Source organism: Octodon degus, unplaced genomic scaffold (assembly GCF_000260255.1).
Source record: "Octodon degus isolate 3935 unplaced genomic scaffold, OctDeg1.0 scaffold00113, whole genome shotgun sequence".
In the NCBI taxonomy this organism is placed as follows: domain Eukaryota; kingdom Metazoa; phylum Chordata; class Mammalia; order Rodentia; family Octodontidae; genus Octodon; species Octodon degus.
The window spans coordinates 4,919,905-4,933,653 of NW_004524689.1; the positions used below are offsets into that span (position 1 = coordinate 4,919,905).

Below are 13,749 nucleotides of genomic sequence, written 5' to 3' on the forward strand. Positions count from 1 at the left end.
TTAAGAAGTACATGCTGAAAAGACCTCTTTTTAGTGCATTTTTAGTGGATCTAACAGTATGTTACTCAGTTTTATAGCAGAAGATACTTTGTATATCATGGAAATAGTGAATTGTTGAATTACATATAAACTTAATCCTCAAGGTATTGAAACTTTATTGGCCCAAAAAATAGCTCTTTTCTGGAAGAAAAGTGGTTTTCCACTTCTCTGAAAGACATTTCTTTTTTGTGGGCAGCAGGAGCTGTTCTTCCATGAGAGAGGCCATTCTGTGGGAAGTGTTCGCTAGACAAATCCCTCCCTTCTCCCTATGACATCATATTTCTTTGGGAGGGCTTTTTTTTTTTCCGGCTCAGCTCGCCCTGAGGTCGAGACTGGCACATCATGTGGTGCCGGGGATCGAACCATGGTCCCCTGTGCCTGCCTAAGCTTGCCTAAGCAGGTGCTTTAGACCGCTGAGCGATCTCGCCAGCCCATGGGAGGGCTTTTTAAGCTGCACAGTTATTTTTATTCCTTAGTAACAGCTCTGGAAATTCTAGTATTAAATCTTGAAATTGTTGGCCCAGTTACTTGTGTTCAGTGAAGTTATCCCACTGACATAAAGAATCTCAATGGGAGGAAGAAGAGATAACATATTCTGGGCCCAAATTCTTAAGCAACAGATTTCCTCTATTTTTGAGCCAGGTTCACAAACACTTGGCCAGAAGCTGCCCGTCGTTGGTAAGTTGTGATGGCAGCCAAGCAGCTTGGCCTCGGCCCACCAGAAATCTCTGCTGGGCCCTCCCTGATCTGTACAAGTTACGCATGCACCTCTTACTTTGTTGTATGCACTTTGATCCAAGGGACAGTTTTCTGGGCCCGGGGAGATGGCTCAGTAGAGTAAGTGCTTCCCTGGCAAGCGCAAGGGCCTGAGTTCAATTCCTGGTTCTGGGGGGGGAAAAAAAAAAAAGGACAGTGTTCTGACAGTGCCCCAGAAGTACCCTGAGAAGAGGGTCAGCAGATGGGGTATCACCCTGCTTCAGTTAAATCACACTGTGAGGCTCGGCTTCCAAGTGGCCCGGCGTCAGGGAGGAGTAAAAAATGAATGTGGTGTATCATAAGGATGTATTTTAAATCTCCAAAGTAATTTTGTCTCACTTGCCTCTTTTAGGAACTGAATATTTTTGGAACACAGTGGTGTGTGTTAAATTGCAGACGACTTGCTCTGTGTCATTCTTATTGGGCCTCTCTGTCTTTTTTGTTTTGCAACCCAAATGAGATTTCTGGAAAATGGCAAGCGCTCTCTTTCCCTAAACTCCCCACAGCCCTTGCAGCTCTCAGAGCAACAGGTAACTAATCAGAAAGCCGCATTGGGCTGCCCTGTCTTACTTCTGACGTCCAGCATTGCAAGAAGATGCCTGCTGAAACCCACTGACTCATGAAACATTTCTCTGGCTGAGCATAACTGGGTAGATGTGACGAAGCGGCTTTGCCTCACGCTTTTCCCATGGAGCCATTGCTCGCGATCAGTGTCTGAAGCAGGCCTACTTCATTTCCCATGAATTATCATTGGACGTCTGGTGGAGAGAACCCCGGGCTTCGCTGGCTTTCGGTGCTGTTGCTTTCTACATCACTTCAGTACATTATGGCACAACTTCTTTTTGTTTAAGGCAGCCACAGTATCCCAAAGTGGTGCTTGTTTCTAGGTGCCCGACCTAGAATGCTTCGGGAGACCCTGGGAGAGTCTTTAATAGTTGAAAGGTCACACGTTGAAGTCTTGCTGTTCCAGTTACTATAACTGCAAGCTAGCAATACGAGGAGTTCTCTCCGAGTAACTGGTATGAGGTTTGGAAACAAGGTCCACGTGGCTAGCTTTAGGGAAGTATGGCCGTGTGCCTATCGGAGGTACAGGAGCCATCCTGTGGTGGTGTCCTCAGGACCCAGAGGAGGACTGTTTTGCTGGTCTTCTGTGTGATGGGATTCAGAAGTCAGTGCAGCTCTAATGGGGTCATGTCAAACATAACCTGGGCATCTGTAGGCTCCGTTCTGCTAGCCCTGAATGAGCCTCGGGTCTGCAGTTCCTTAAGAGACCCCAGAACTCAGTACCCCTTTGCTGAGTTTGTGTAACGGAACAGAAGTATTGAGTACCTGTATTCTAAGTACAGTCTATAGATTTAGTGGTCACGGCTACTGGATCTTCAATTATAATTCCAACTTAAGCAAGTCAGGTCTGTATTCATCAAGTGTATATTTCTAACAGGTACTATCAGTAAAACCAGTTTAAGGAACTGATGTGGGTGTAAAAGAAGTTTTCCTTAGCTGAATTTTTCAGTTTATATCATGTATATGCAACATTTATAAGACATAGCTGTACCAGATAACACAAACCTTTTAAAAGCAGAATTACAACAAAAGAAATAGATATTCACTGTAGCAAATTTTGGAAATAAGAAAAGAGAATCACCCAGAAGTAGTAATTGTTAAACTTCTCTTGCATATCTTTGTTGGTACAGATGTATTTTTAGTTATCATATGCCTTTTAGTGAGTATTTGTATTTTTGATTGATTACAAGGCAAAACAGATTTCTTTAACTGTTTGAAACAATGATTGGAAATACCCGTTTCTTACAATTTGTTGAAAATTCTACTGTTGTCAGATGTCACAAATCCCTCAGTGACATAGTCATTTTCTATTTCTTTAGAGACGATATACCTGTTTTTTTTTTGTTGTATTTATTTATTTATTTATTTATTTATTTATTTATTTATTTTGGCGGACCCAGGGATTGAACTCAGGCCCTTGCGCTTGCCAGGGAAGCGCTTATTCTACTGAGCCATCTCCCCGGCCCCTGATATACCTGTTAAACAGTATTGTATCTAGCTGGCATTTGATTAAAATAAAAATTAGGCCCCGTCTTATACTTGGCCTGAAGCTCCACTCTCGATAGGGCAGATCATAACCTCAATTTCAGGTGCACTCGCAGGGGTGAGCGCGTCAGCCCGGGCCCTACGTGACAAACGACGCTCACGTCTTCTGTGACTCTTCAGCACATTCTTATGTGTGTTTCTGGATTCTAAATTGCACTGTATTATAAAATTGACAAGTACATTTTATGTTAGTTCTTTTTACCCCATAGCATAGTATTTCCTAGAAGATGGCATCTTAGAAATGAGAAGATACAGTCATCAATTTCATATTGTGGAGATCTTCCAAATGCATGTTTTCTTTAAACTCATTTGGAAAATTCTGTGTTAGGCTGGGTATGGCAAGCATGAGCTCAGTTCCCAGTACCCACAAAAATAAATAAGTAAATCGATAAAACAAAATTCTGTCTTATCCTAAGAAATATTTTAGAGGCAAAGAATAATAAAACAAAATGGGCTTTGTGGTCAGCCAAATGTGGGTTTAAATTCCTAGTCACAGGGGCTGGGAAATGGCTCAGTAGAATAGGCACTTCCCTGGCAAGCGCAAGGGCCTGAGTTCAATCCCTGGTTCCACCAAAAAAAAACAAAACAAAACAAAAATTCCTGGTCATGATTAACTACCTGATTTGAGGCAGGTTCAATAACCGCTGTATGATTTACAGGCTGTATACATGCTGAACCTAAGATGCTACATTTACAAATTGGAGATAGCAGCAGGACTGAATTTTATCAGAAGTAACTGTAAGGACTACATAAAGTAGCAAACATTAAGTGACCTATAAAGTTACTGGCAGATAATGAACATTTTCCCCCAAGTTCTTCCTTTAAAGCTCTCTGGGAAGAACAACAAACTTAGTGTCATCCTCATGATGACTCTAAGAACTAAATTTTCTGCTTTAGCTCAGAAGTTAAGCCAAGCCTAGAAAACCTACCTGAACACTAGCACACACTCGTTTTTCTTGCATAGGCATCGTGTGTGGACATGCGCTTCTCCTCAATGTGAAGCACACCGTTAGTTTTATAGCAGAGCAGTTACACATGAGCTTCAAAACGTTATGAAAATTTAGTTGATTTTTCAATTTCATAAAAAATGACCATTTTAATGAGAAAAAATTTTAGATTACACCTCCTTTAATTATAGATTCTTTGGTATAAAATTGCATAAAACATTTCTTGTTTACAATTCATGCTCCTTTTAATGTAATCTTTGATGAACTTATATTTTTAAATCATTCCTGTTTGCTCTACAAAGTTGCAAATGAATACGTGTTTCCACTACCAGAATTTGAGTTCAGAATTTTTAATTGTAGGAATTTCATCCATGATGGGTTCACGTGGGTGTTTGTGAGTAATTTCTGTGCTAGCGCAGAAGGCCCATGGCGTCGGCAGTAGCATGCACACCTTGCAGGAGGCCGGCGAGCAGGTCTGCGCGGCAGAGGCTGCATGTCGGGAGGCCCGTCGGCATCTGCGCATGCCTTGCATTCCCCAGCCCGAGGGGCCGTAGTGTAGATACTGCATGTTTAAAAATTGAACACAAACTATATAGCATGTTTCAATTTTTAAAAAGCCATGTATTTATCAAGTGTGCATGTCCAAACTTAGGGACTCATGATGATGCAGATTTCTGTACTGTGATGTGACTCGAACTACCCTACAACTTAATAAGCCATGCAGTTTAATTACAAGATTTTAAATTCAGCAGTGTCTAGCCCTAGTTAGAAACATGGTGGTGTATCTGAAACGTAGCTGCTAGGAAGAAGGTCTCAGCGACTTGGGAGTGCACTGCTTGTCACTGTCACGAGTGAACGAAGCGAAGCTGTGGCAAGGGGAGCAGGCCAGACAAGTAGTTTTTTAAACAGTAATTTTATTTTTAATAATGACGAAATGATAGTTTTTCTTCTGAAAGAGAGCGTCTTCTGAGGCGATCATGACAGCTTTGCAAGATACTCAGACGTGGCTCTGCGTGCTGGTAGTAAATGCACTTTTGCTGAACTACTATTAGATTCTATGTGTCGTTCTATTGAGTTACACCCTTTGTAACCTATTACTGGCTTTTTTCAGGATGTTTTATTCCTGAGTTATCACGAGTCTATTTAGAAAGCAAACTAGCATTCATCGTAAAATGAAATTTTAGTTTCCTGGCATAATGTAAGATGATAGGCAAGACCTTACCCTGGTGGATCAGAGGAGTAGACTTGAACTCGTGGGCCTCTGCATCGGGCAGTATACCAAAGACACTTTTCTATTTATGCACGAAAGATGTCCTAAGAAACTCCGGCTTCTGTTTTGGCTACGATCCTCCTTTCCACCTGCTTCTGGAGAAAAGAAGCTCCTGTGTGATTGGTAGCGCAGCCCGCAGCGTGTTAGACAGCGTGCGCCCACCTGTGACAGCCAGCAGGCTCACCATGGTTTGTGAGCCGGAAGGCACTCTCGCAGCCTTCCCTGCTGCTCGTCTGCCTCAGGTGGTACCCCGAAGCGCACTTTGACATGAAATATGTAAACAGGGTCAGGTGTAGCGGTGTGTGCCTGTCATCACAGCTGCTGGGGGCTGCAGTGGGAAGACGGTGAGCTGGGGCCACGTGGGCAAGCCGCTCGCAGAAGGAAAGGGGGAGGGGCCTGGGGCTGTAGTTAAGAGGTAGAATGGCCCCGGGGCTTGACCCCTAGTAATGCCAGAACAAGACAGATTAGACAAGATGGAAAGATTGGAGGTGGCAATAGTTTCCTGATAGGATCATTCCATTTTAAATTTGTATACAGTGGGTCTGATAAGTAGAACAAAGTCTCTCTTCAGCATCTGACTCTACTGTGTCTGTCTGGGAATTCTAAGAAGAAACCTGAATGTCCCTTAAATTCCTTGTGGAAGAGGAGGGAAGCGAGGCGCTGTGCAGATCAGAGCCTGCACGGCGGGCGAGCAGAGGGTCGCACTGTGCAGCTATCCAGGTCGTGCTCTCCAAGCTGAGAGTTGTGAGTCTGAGTAAAGCGGTAGTTCTGTCCCAGGATACATTCAAAATTAAATAAATGTGCATGTGGTTTCCCAAGTTCTCATCACATGGAATTATAAGGAATTAAAGGCTGCCCACTAGGTCAAAAAGAAAGTTACTGGAATAAATTTTCTTTTTCTTTTTTGCAGTACTGGGGATCAAACTCAAGACCTTGCACATGCGAGGCAGGCGCTAATGCTGCTGAGCTGTCTCCCCAGCCCTTGGAATAAATTTTTCTAAGATAAAACATTTAACCTTGATTTAATACAATAGAATTTTAATTCTACTGGCTTTGGAGCACATGATGTAGAACACTTTTAGGATTTTTTTTTAAAAAAATTACTCTACGGTTGTTTCTCCTGAGTAGTCTTTTTCAGTTTCACAGGAGCTTCCTTTGCTGTCGATCTAAAGGGTTTAGTCTTGGCTTCTCGTTTCGGAGGGATGGTGATAGCATTTTCCTCTACTTGTTCACACTTTCACTATGTAGTTATCGCCTGGTGTTCTCTTTTGTTTCTCTTCCAGAGTGAAAGAATTGAGAAAGGCCAAGGAACTTGAAGACATACAGCAGCATCCCTTAGCAATGTGACATTGCTTTTCAGACTGTTTTCATTTCTGTTTTTAGCAGAGACATGCAACAAAAACAACAGACGCGCACATGTACACACACACACACACACACACACAATCCCTCTGCAGTTTTGGGGAGAACAGCTGCAGGATTTTAACAGGAATGTTTTGGTCATTGCATTTGCACTTTCATGGACAACTTTTAATTTGATCAGCAAGACATCTTGGAACTCAATCTTCTGTTGGATCATAGGAAAACAAGACACCAGGAGGAACTGAAAGAGGCTTCTCTTCTTAGGAAGAAGCCATTTTCCTTCTCATATAGGGCTGTATTCAAACATCGTGTGGAACTGTACAAATATTTATACCAAAAATATAGATAAGAAAAGGTGGGGATGCGCTAGCGACGAGGAGAATGCTGCAGCTGCACCCGTGGTTATTTCCAAGAAGCTGAATCTGGGATGGATTCTCACCGGAGGGCTTAGACCATACAAATCCTTCTTGGGTCCGTGTGTTCTCATTTCCTTCACTGGTTCCTAGTTTCTTTTTGTTTCTTTGTTTTAATCTCTACAGCACACTTAATGCAACTTTTAAAATCTGCAGGTTTTTAGTGTCTTGTGGGAATTTGCAGAGGGGCGGGTGTGTAGTAAACGGGTAATGCATGGGAGATACCGAAAAGCAGCTTACAGAGCTTCAATTTATTTTCATGTCCCCGCCACCACCCAAGAGCCTGCGAGGGTAGAAATCATCTCGTCCCTTTTCTCATGATCAGCACTTTAATTTTTTTGCCTTACTTTCATGTGCAATGAGAATTACTTAAGAATTGGTAAAGCATGTAGCCTTTTTTAGTAACCTTGGAAACTAGTAATTCCAAGGCATCATAAACCTTGCCTGGACACCTGCCACCTCCACGCCCAGCGTGGGGCTGCGTTCTGGCCAGTAAGTCCCATGGTTTTGGCTCTCTCTCATCCAAACGGCGGTTTCTGTGTATATATAGAAGGTAGAAACAAAACGGGAGAAGATATTTGAAAGGGATTATATTAATTGCTATTTTATTCACAAAGGTCAATAACATGGCAAGATAAAATTATTTGTATAGTTTTGTCTGAGCAAGAAAAATGTGGATGTATTGTTTGTATATATTGTATATATTAAAACAGAGATATGTGCATGAAATCAAGAAAAAAGAAATGAACAAAAGCAAAGCATTAGTGGCTATGGTCTGTAAAATGAAACAAAAAAAAACTTTATTTCACTATAAGAGTACTTTATTTTAAATGTTCTTTAGAAGAACATTTTGCTAAAGCATGATTAAACTGCAAAAAAAAAAGAGCTACTGTATTTAGACTTAGGAACAAAGGCAGAGTAACATTACTTAAAAAAAAAAAAGGATATGTTTACATTTAATTTTGGCTACCAGGAGTTTAGTTTATTTTATTTAAAAAAATTTTTTTGCCAATGGTGCCAAGTAATGTGAATGCTAATACCGCTTAAGAAAATTAAGTTACTTTTGCAAAACAGATAATCATAAGATGAATCCTTATATAGCTTAACACCATCCACTCACTCCAACGAAGAACACTTTGAATGATCAGAACCTGAGAAAAGAAATAGTATGAAGAACAGAAAAATGTCATGTTTTCATACCTCCTGCTGGAAATCAGAAACTGTAATTAAATTGTACAAAAAAATGAAAAAGAGACTGGTCTTGTAGGGATGTCACGGTATATTACTGTTCCCACATAATGAGGAGCCAAAGAAATCTGATGCTTTTAAAAATTAAACTACTTATTTCAAATTGAAAGAACAAAGCTCGCATTTGCTGATGCCAGTTTAAAATCCCCAGGTTAGGTGGAGGATCAGTTGGTGTGAAGCGGAGATGTTTTTACTTGGTTCTGGCTGCCAACTGTGAGTTAAAACTCAAGGCTTGTTGTGAAGCCTAAAAATATTCACAAATAAGCTTTCAAACTGGTGTCTTTAGAGGGAAGGTAGAGACAAAAAGATTGTGGTAAAAACTGGGGTCAGTGCTCTTGGTGCCTTTTCTATAATTGTACTTGTTTTTTAATTCCTTCCTTTCACTGCCAACCTCGAATTACTGTACAGTACATGTCTTTCTGCTTGTGATCGGCCTTGACAACAGTGACAGCCCCACAACTAGTAGCCACCTGTACATTTGTAAACTGACCTGACTCGATTTTGTTTTTAAATGTGTGGGTTATGTTGCAGCTGTTGCAGTCGTCCCCCCCCAAAAAAAATGCCTATTATTTTACATGACCTGTAGGAGGACACTTGAGTAATTTCCCAACACACAGTTGCATTCATAACTGGGTACAGAATGCGAAAGCCAGCTCTTTCAGAACATCCTATATTAATATTGAATGTGGATGCATTTATTCCATTCAGTATGGTACACGTAACTGATCTCTGGACCAGAGTAATGACCTCAGTGGATCTGCTTTAACCCTCACATTATTTTTTTTTTAATGTTTCACATGCTACATTCTTAGCTGAATAAGAAAATTCTGGATGATAGAGACTTGAATAGAATTAGGAGGTTCTATGGAAGGGATAGGGAGTAGGTTCAAAACCTGCCAGTATAACTGAATCCTAGGTGAGGTAAAAACGCACTTCCACTGAAAGCATTTCTGACCGCTTTTTCTTGGTTGTGAATATTAATTTCAAATATACGATGATAGGTAAGCGCAGCTTTCTTGGATAATCTGAATTCCCAAGTGCCAGGAGTAGGATTTCATTATAAAATTAATAGCTAATCTTATTCTGTCTCCTGAAGATTTAATTGCTGTCCTTGTTACCCATTCAAAATCAGCTGTACTGTGTGAACAAAATAAAGACAACACGAACCCCTCTCTGGCTGCACGGCCGCTTATGGCAGTTCCACACCGTAGTTGGCGCCCAATGGGGGGTCCCTGAGACTTGCATGTAAAACTAGTCTAGATGTCTTCTTTTTGTAAGTTTTATTTTTGTAATTGTGCATGTAAAGCATTGTTGAACCAATGGATCTGTTGAAGAGCTCAGCTGCTGGAAACCATGCAAAATGTTTTGAATTGCCCTTAAATACGGAAAATGTTTTCTGAATGCTTTATATTCTTTCTGCTGTAAATTAAAAATGAAGAAAATTTCCCCATACTATCTATGTGTTTTGCTTTAACTTTATACTGAAATCCAAAGTGTTGAGCACATGTTAAAGACCCCATGTAATAATTTAAAACATTTCCTTCTGATTCAGTTACAATGTTGTGACATTGAATATTACATGTTTCAGAAATATCCACCAAATAACACATTTTAGAGCAGCTTTCTTAGAGGAAAGCTTTCCACCTATCTGTGCAAGCCTCTCAACACATCAATCATTTATCTAAGTGCAGTTATTCAAAAGATAGAGACGCTGATCTAAATCCACCTTTTCAGTTGAAATCCTGAAGTTTTTCACAGGAGCACTCCAGCCGACGCCCATCAGCCTGCCTTGCTGAGCGCTTTGTCGTCTTCCATCCTCCTCCACTGCAGACAGTCTCGTCTCTCTAGGAGGCCACCCCATCCATTTCAAAACTGCCAAATTCTGCATGGCGAATCTCCCCCGACCATTTCAAAGAACTCCGACCCGTTCACCTGTGCCCACCCTGCCCCTGGGTGCTCTGTGCGCTGTCGTGTGCCGTCTTAGTTCGTGGTGTTTATTTCTCCCTTGTCTAAAAAATTCTGTTCAGCTCCTCAACTTGGACCTCTGTGGCTCTCTTGTTTGTCACAGTTAACTTTCCACGCTTTCATTTCCAGTTCAGAAAGACAATTTGGCGTTTACTTTCACTTCTCTAGGCGACGGCCCCGTCAGTGTTTGTTTCCCTTGAGACTGTCTGGGCGTGACAGTTCACTAGCGAGTGCTTTTACAAAGTAACCCCGTGCAAGACTAGTGTGCGTTAGGGCTCCGAGGAGAATGCCGAAGCTACTTTTGCCGGATTAGATGATCCGTGCAGTGACAAATACTTGCGTCACTAGTGAAAAAGGAAAAGGAAACCTAATTCAGTAGCCCGAAAGGAATTTCATCTCACAACTTTGGAAAAACACGGCGTGTCCCCAGGACCTCTGGGTTAAACTGGGCCCCTAAGCGGTAGCGTGCATGCCCTCCCTAGAGTTATCGGGTGCCCAGAAATGGTCCACGAGCCCCAAGTGACCTAAAGCGACGGCCTCACAGCCCCCCTCGCCCCTTACTCAAATAGTCCCTTTGCAGCGCCGAAAGCGCGACTGACCGCCGCAAGGGCCGTCGGGGCAGCGCCTCGCGAGCCCCGCCCACTTCCGGCGCGCCCTCCGCCCCGAGCGCGCCCCGCCCACTCCCGCCGGGCCCTGCCCAGTGACGTCACCGCGGCGCCACCTTCCCGACTTAGGCTGGTGCTTTCAGAGCTCCTCAGGTCTTCATCCGTGGCCGTCGTCTCGTCCGCCAAAATGTGAGTGATGAGACACGACATGGGACAACCTGGAGCCCCGGAGGCGTCGCCCCGAGTGTGGCCCCGCTCCCTGCCCTGTGGCCGCCCGCCCGCGCCCAGACACGGGCCGCCGCCACAGGCGCATGCGCGGGGTGCCCGAGGCCTGAGGGTGGGCGCGGGCCCGGGTGCAGGCCGGGGCCGGGGGGCTTCTCCCCGCGCTGCGAGGGCCTCGCCTTCGGATGGCAGCTCTCCTGAGGGAGCGCCCCACGCGGCCGCTGGAGCTTCCCCGAGGTCCTTGCGGCGGCCCGCGGGTCCGGAAGTGCAGGGAAGGGACCTGGCCGCGCCCTGCGGTCGGAGCGGACCGGACACTCCCCCGCGCCCGGGCACCTGGGCTCGCTAGAGACCGTGGCCTCGGGCCGTCGCTCCTCTGGAGCGAACGCACTCTTACAGTGGCCCCAGAATCCCGAGTAACTTCACGGGCAGCATTGTGAGAGTGCTGATGTGAAGCATAACAAGGCCCGGTATCCCCTGCAACCTGCTCGGTTCTCACCTACCGAGGAAACAACAGGTTTCCTAGAGGAACTAGGTGGGGACAGCGCCTGGCAGGTACGCGCCGCCGAGGCTGCTGTGCCAACAAGCGGATCTCTCTCGGCTCGAGGAATTAGCTGTACTACAGCCAGCTTCATTAACTTTCTAAATCTCTAAAGGGTCCATGGGGTATCCCACCTCAGAGGGCTATGAGATTTCAGTAATAAAATGTATGGGAAGGGCTTAGCCTTCGAAGATGGCCCTAAATAGAATACTGTCTGAGAGACTGTTGGTTGGATCGGCTGTAGTCCTGGTCCCTGGTCATTGACAGGATGTTAATTTAAAATAATTGTTGACTTAGTGAATCAGTGACTGTCATATAAACAAGGCACATGCTAGGCACTGCCTTGAATACAGAGAATTGTGAAACCCAGGAGTCTGGGGGGGAACCCCAAGATCTTTATCCTTGAAAAAATCAAAGTGACACCAGCCAAGTCATGGGAGAAGTGAGGAGTGAGGCCAGAGTGGCCGCGCAAGCAGTAAATTTTTCAGTGAAGACTGTAAAAGGCAACTGAGGAAAGGAGCGTTCCTTCTACTTGCATCTCACCTTCGCACCACCCAGTCCCTGCCTGCAGGTGTTCCTAACCCAGCATCTCCATGCTGGAAAAAGGCTACTGTGCAGTTCTTCATAACTGCAAAGCAGTTCTTGTCACAATCCAGTGTTTGTCTCCATTTAATGTTTAATGTCTCCGTTAAAATAAATGAAAAAGGGCCAGCCAAATAGCTCAGCAGATTAAAGCACCTGTTTAGGCTGACACAGGGCCGGAGAGTTCAATCCCCACTATGCAGGCCCCAACCCCCTGGGGTGCGCCTAGACAGTGACTGAGACTGGGCGTGGTGGTGCACTTGTAATCCCAGCACTCGGGAGGCAGTAAACAGGTGGATCACTATGAGTCGGAGCTACTTAGTGAGACCCTGTAGACCCTGTCCTAAATTAATGACTAAATGAAAAAGAGTTGGAAATATAGTTTACTTATCCTGAGATCAGGCACTTCAGTGATGCAAGTAGATCTATTACATCTTCATGGTAGTTACTTTATCACATGGTATGATCTTGGAAATTAGGGAAAAATTATAGCAAATATTGCTAGGACCATTATTACAGGGGAGGATGGGGGCTTTAGTTCTGACATACACAATCATTGATACTTGCATTTAGAATAATATCTTTGTATTCAGCATACATTTGCAACCCTGATTTACTCACGCTGGTGTCTTTACACATTTCAGGTCTGCTGGATCGAGTGCTGCCAGTGGCAGTAACCGAAGACTTCAGCAGACGCAAAATCAAGTAGAAGAGGTATTGCTCTAAGATTCCATTTTTTTTTTTGGGGGGGGGGCAGAACTGGGGATTGAACTCAGATCCTTGCACTTGCTGGGGAAGCGCTTATTCCACTGAGCCATCTCCCTGGCCCTGCTCTAAGATTCTAAAACCTGAATTTTAAATAAGCACAGGCACACTCTGGAGATAAGTTTATTTTTTAAAAAGCATCATAAAGGGCCAGGGAGATGGCTCAGTAGAATAAGCGCTTGCCTGGCGAGCACAAGGGCCTGAGTTCAATCCCTGGTTCCACAAAAAATAAATAAATAAATAAATAAATAGCATCATAAATGCATGAATGTAAATTTTGATAGTATTGCAAATTAATAAAATCTACCCCTCCTGTTTTGAGAAGCTCTGATCTAAGCAAAAGTCAGTGTCCTTGATTTCATGCTTAATGTTTCTGCAGCAGAGTCCCATACCTAAAACACAGACACATAAACATTCTCTAAGAATGCCTTTGTAAAATAAGATAATAATGTTTTAAGGAGTAGAAAAGATTGTTCAAGCCAGAAGTGCATCCTTTGGAGGAGACACTTTTCCAGAGTGCTGTGAACTGCAGCTTGACGTCGTCCTGCTCACCAGAACGGAGCAACTCTGTAGAACGTGTCCACGGCTGCTTGGGCTGCTCAGGCAGATGCTGACGAACTGCTCTCGCCCAGCACATCTGTATTTTAGAATTCTTGAGGATTTTTACATCTTTTGTTCTGTATATGCAGTATATGCAGAACTAAAATCAAAGGTTGTGTGAGAAATTAAGACTAGTATTTCCCTGTTCCTAAAAGCAGCCACTTTCTGCACTTAGCTACCCTAAAAAGTAGAGTTAAAAAGTAGATACATTATTAAATCATCCAGGATGCTTTGGTTGGGTGTTTTAAGAACAATCCTCACAATTTTATTTGTTTTTTTTTTTTTTTTAATTTATAGATGTGTGTGTGTGTGTGTGTGTGTGTGTGTG

The 13,749-nt window shown here is 43.6% G+C and overlaps 2 protein-coding genes across 11 annotated transcripts in view; both read left to right on the top strand.

Moving 5' to 3' along the window:
- The window catches only part of Camta1 (calmodulin binding transcription activator 1), a 766,244-nt gene extending 756,648 nt beyond the window's left edge, over positions 1-9,596 (top strand). For all 10 annotated transcript variants that reach the window (XM_023699407.1, XM_023699408.1, XM_023699410.1 and 7 more), the window contains one exon: positions 6,405-9,596. In XM_023699407.1, coding sequence (XP_023555175.1) covers positions 6,405-6,437 — 33 coding nt within the window. In that variant the 3' untranslated portion in view covers positions 6,438-9,596. The remainder of the gene's footprint in view (positions 1-6,404) is intronic.
- Positions 9,597-10,802: 1,206 nt separating this feature from the next.
- Vamp3 (vesicle associated membrane protein 3) overlaps positions 10,803-13,749 on the top strand; it is an 8,796-nt gene continuing 5,849 nt past the window's right edge. The window contains exons 1-2 of the mRNA XM_023699531.1: positions 10,803-10,903; positions 12,701-12,770. Of these exons, the coding sequence (XP_023555299.1) occupies positions 10,902-10,903; positions 12,701-12,770 (72 nt within the window). The 5' untranslated portion in view covers positions 10,803-10,901. The remainder of the gene's footprint in view (positions 10,904-12,700; positions 12,771-13,749) is intronic.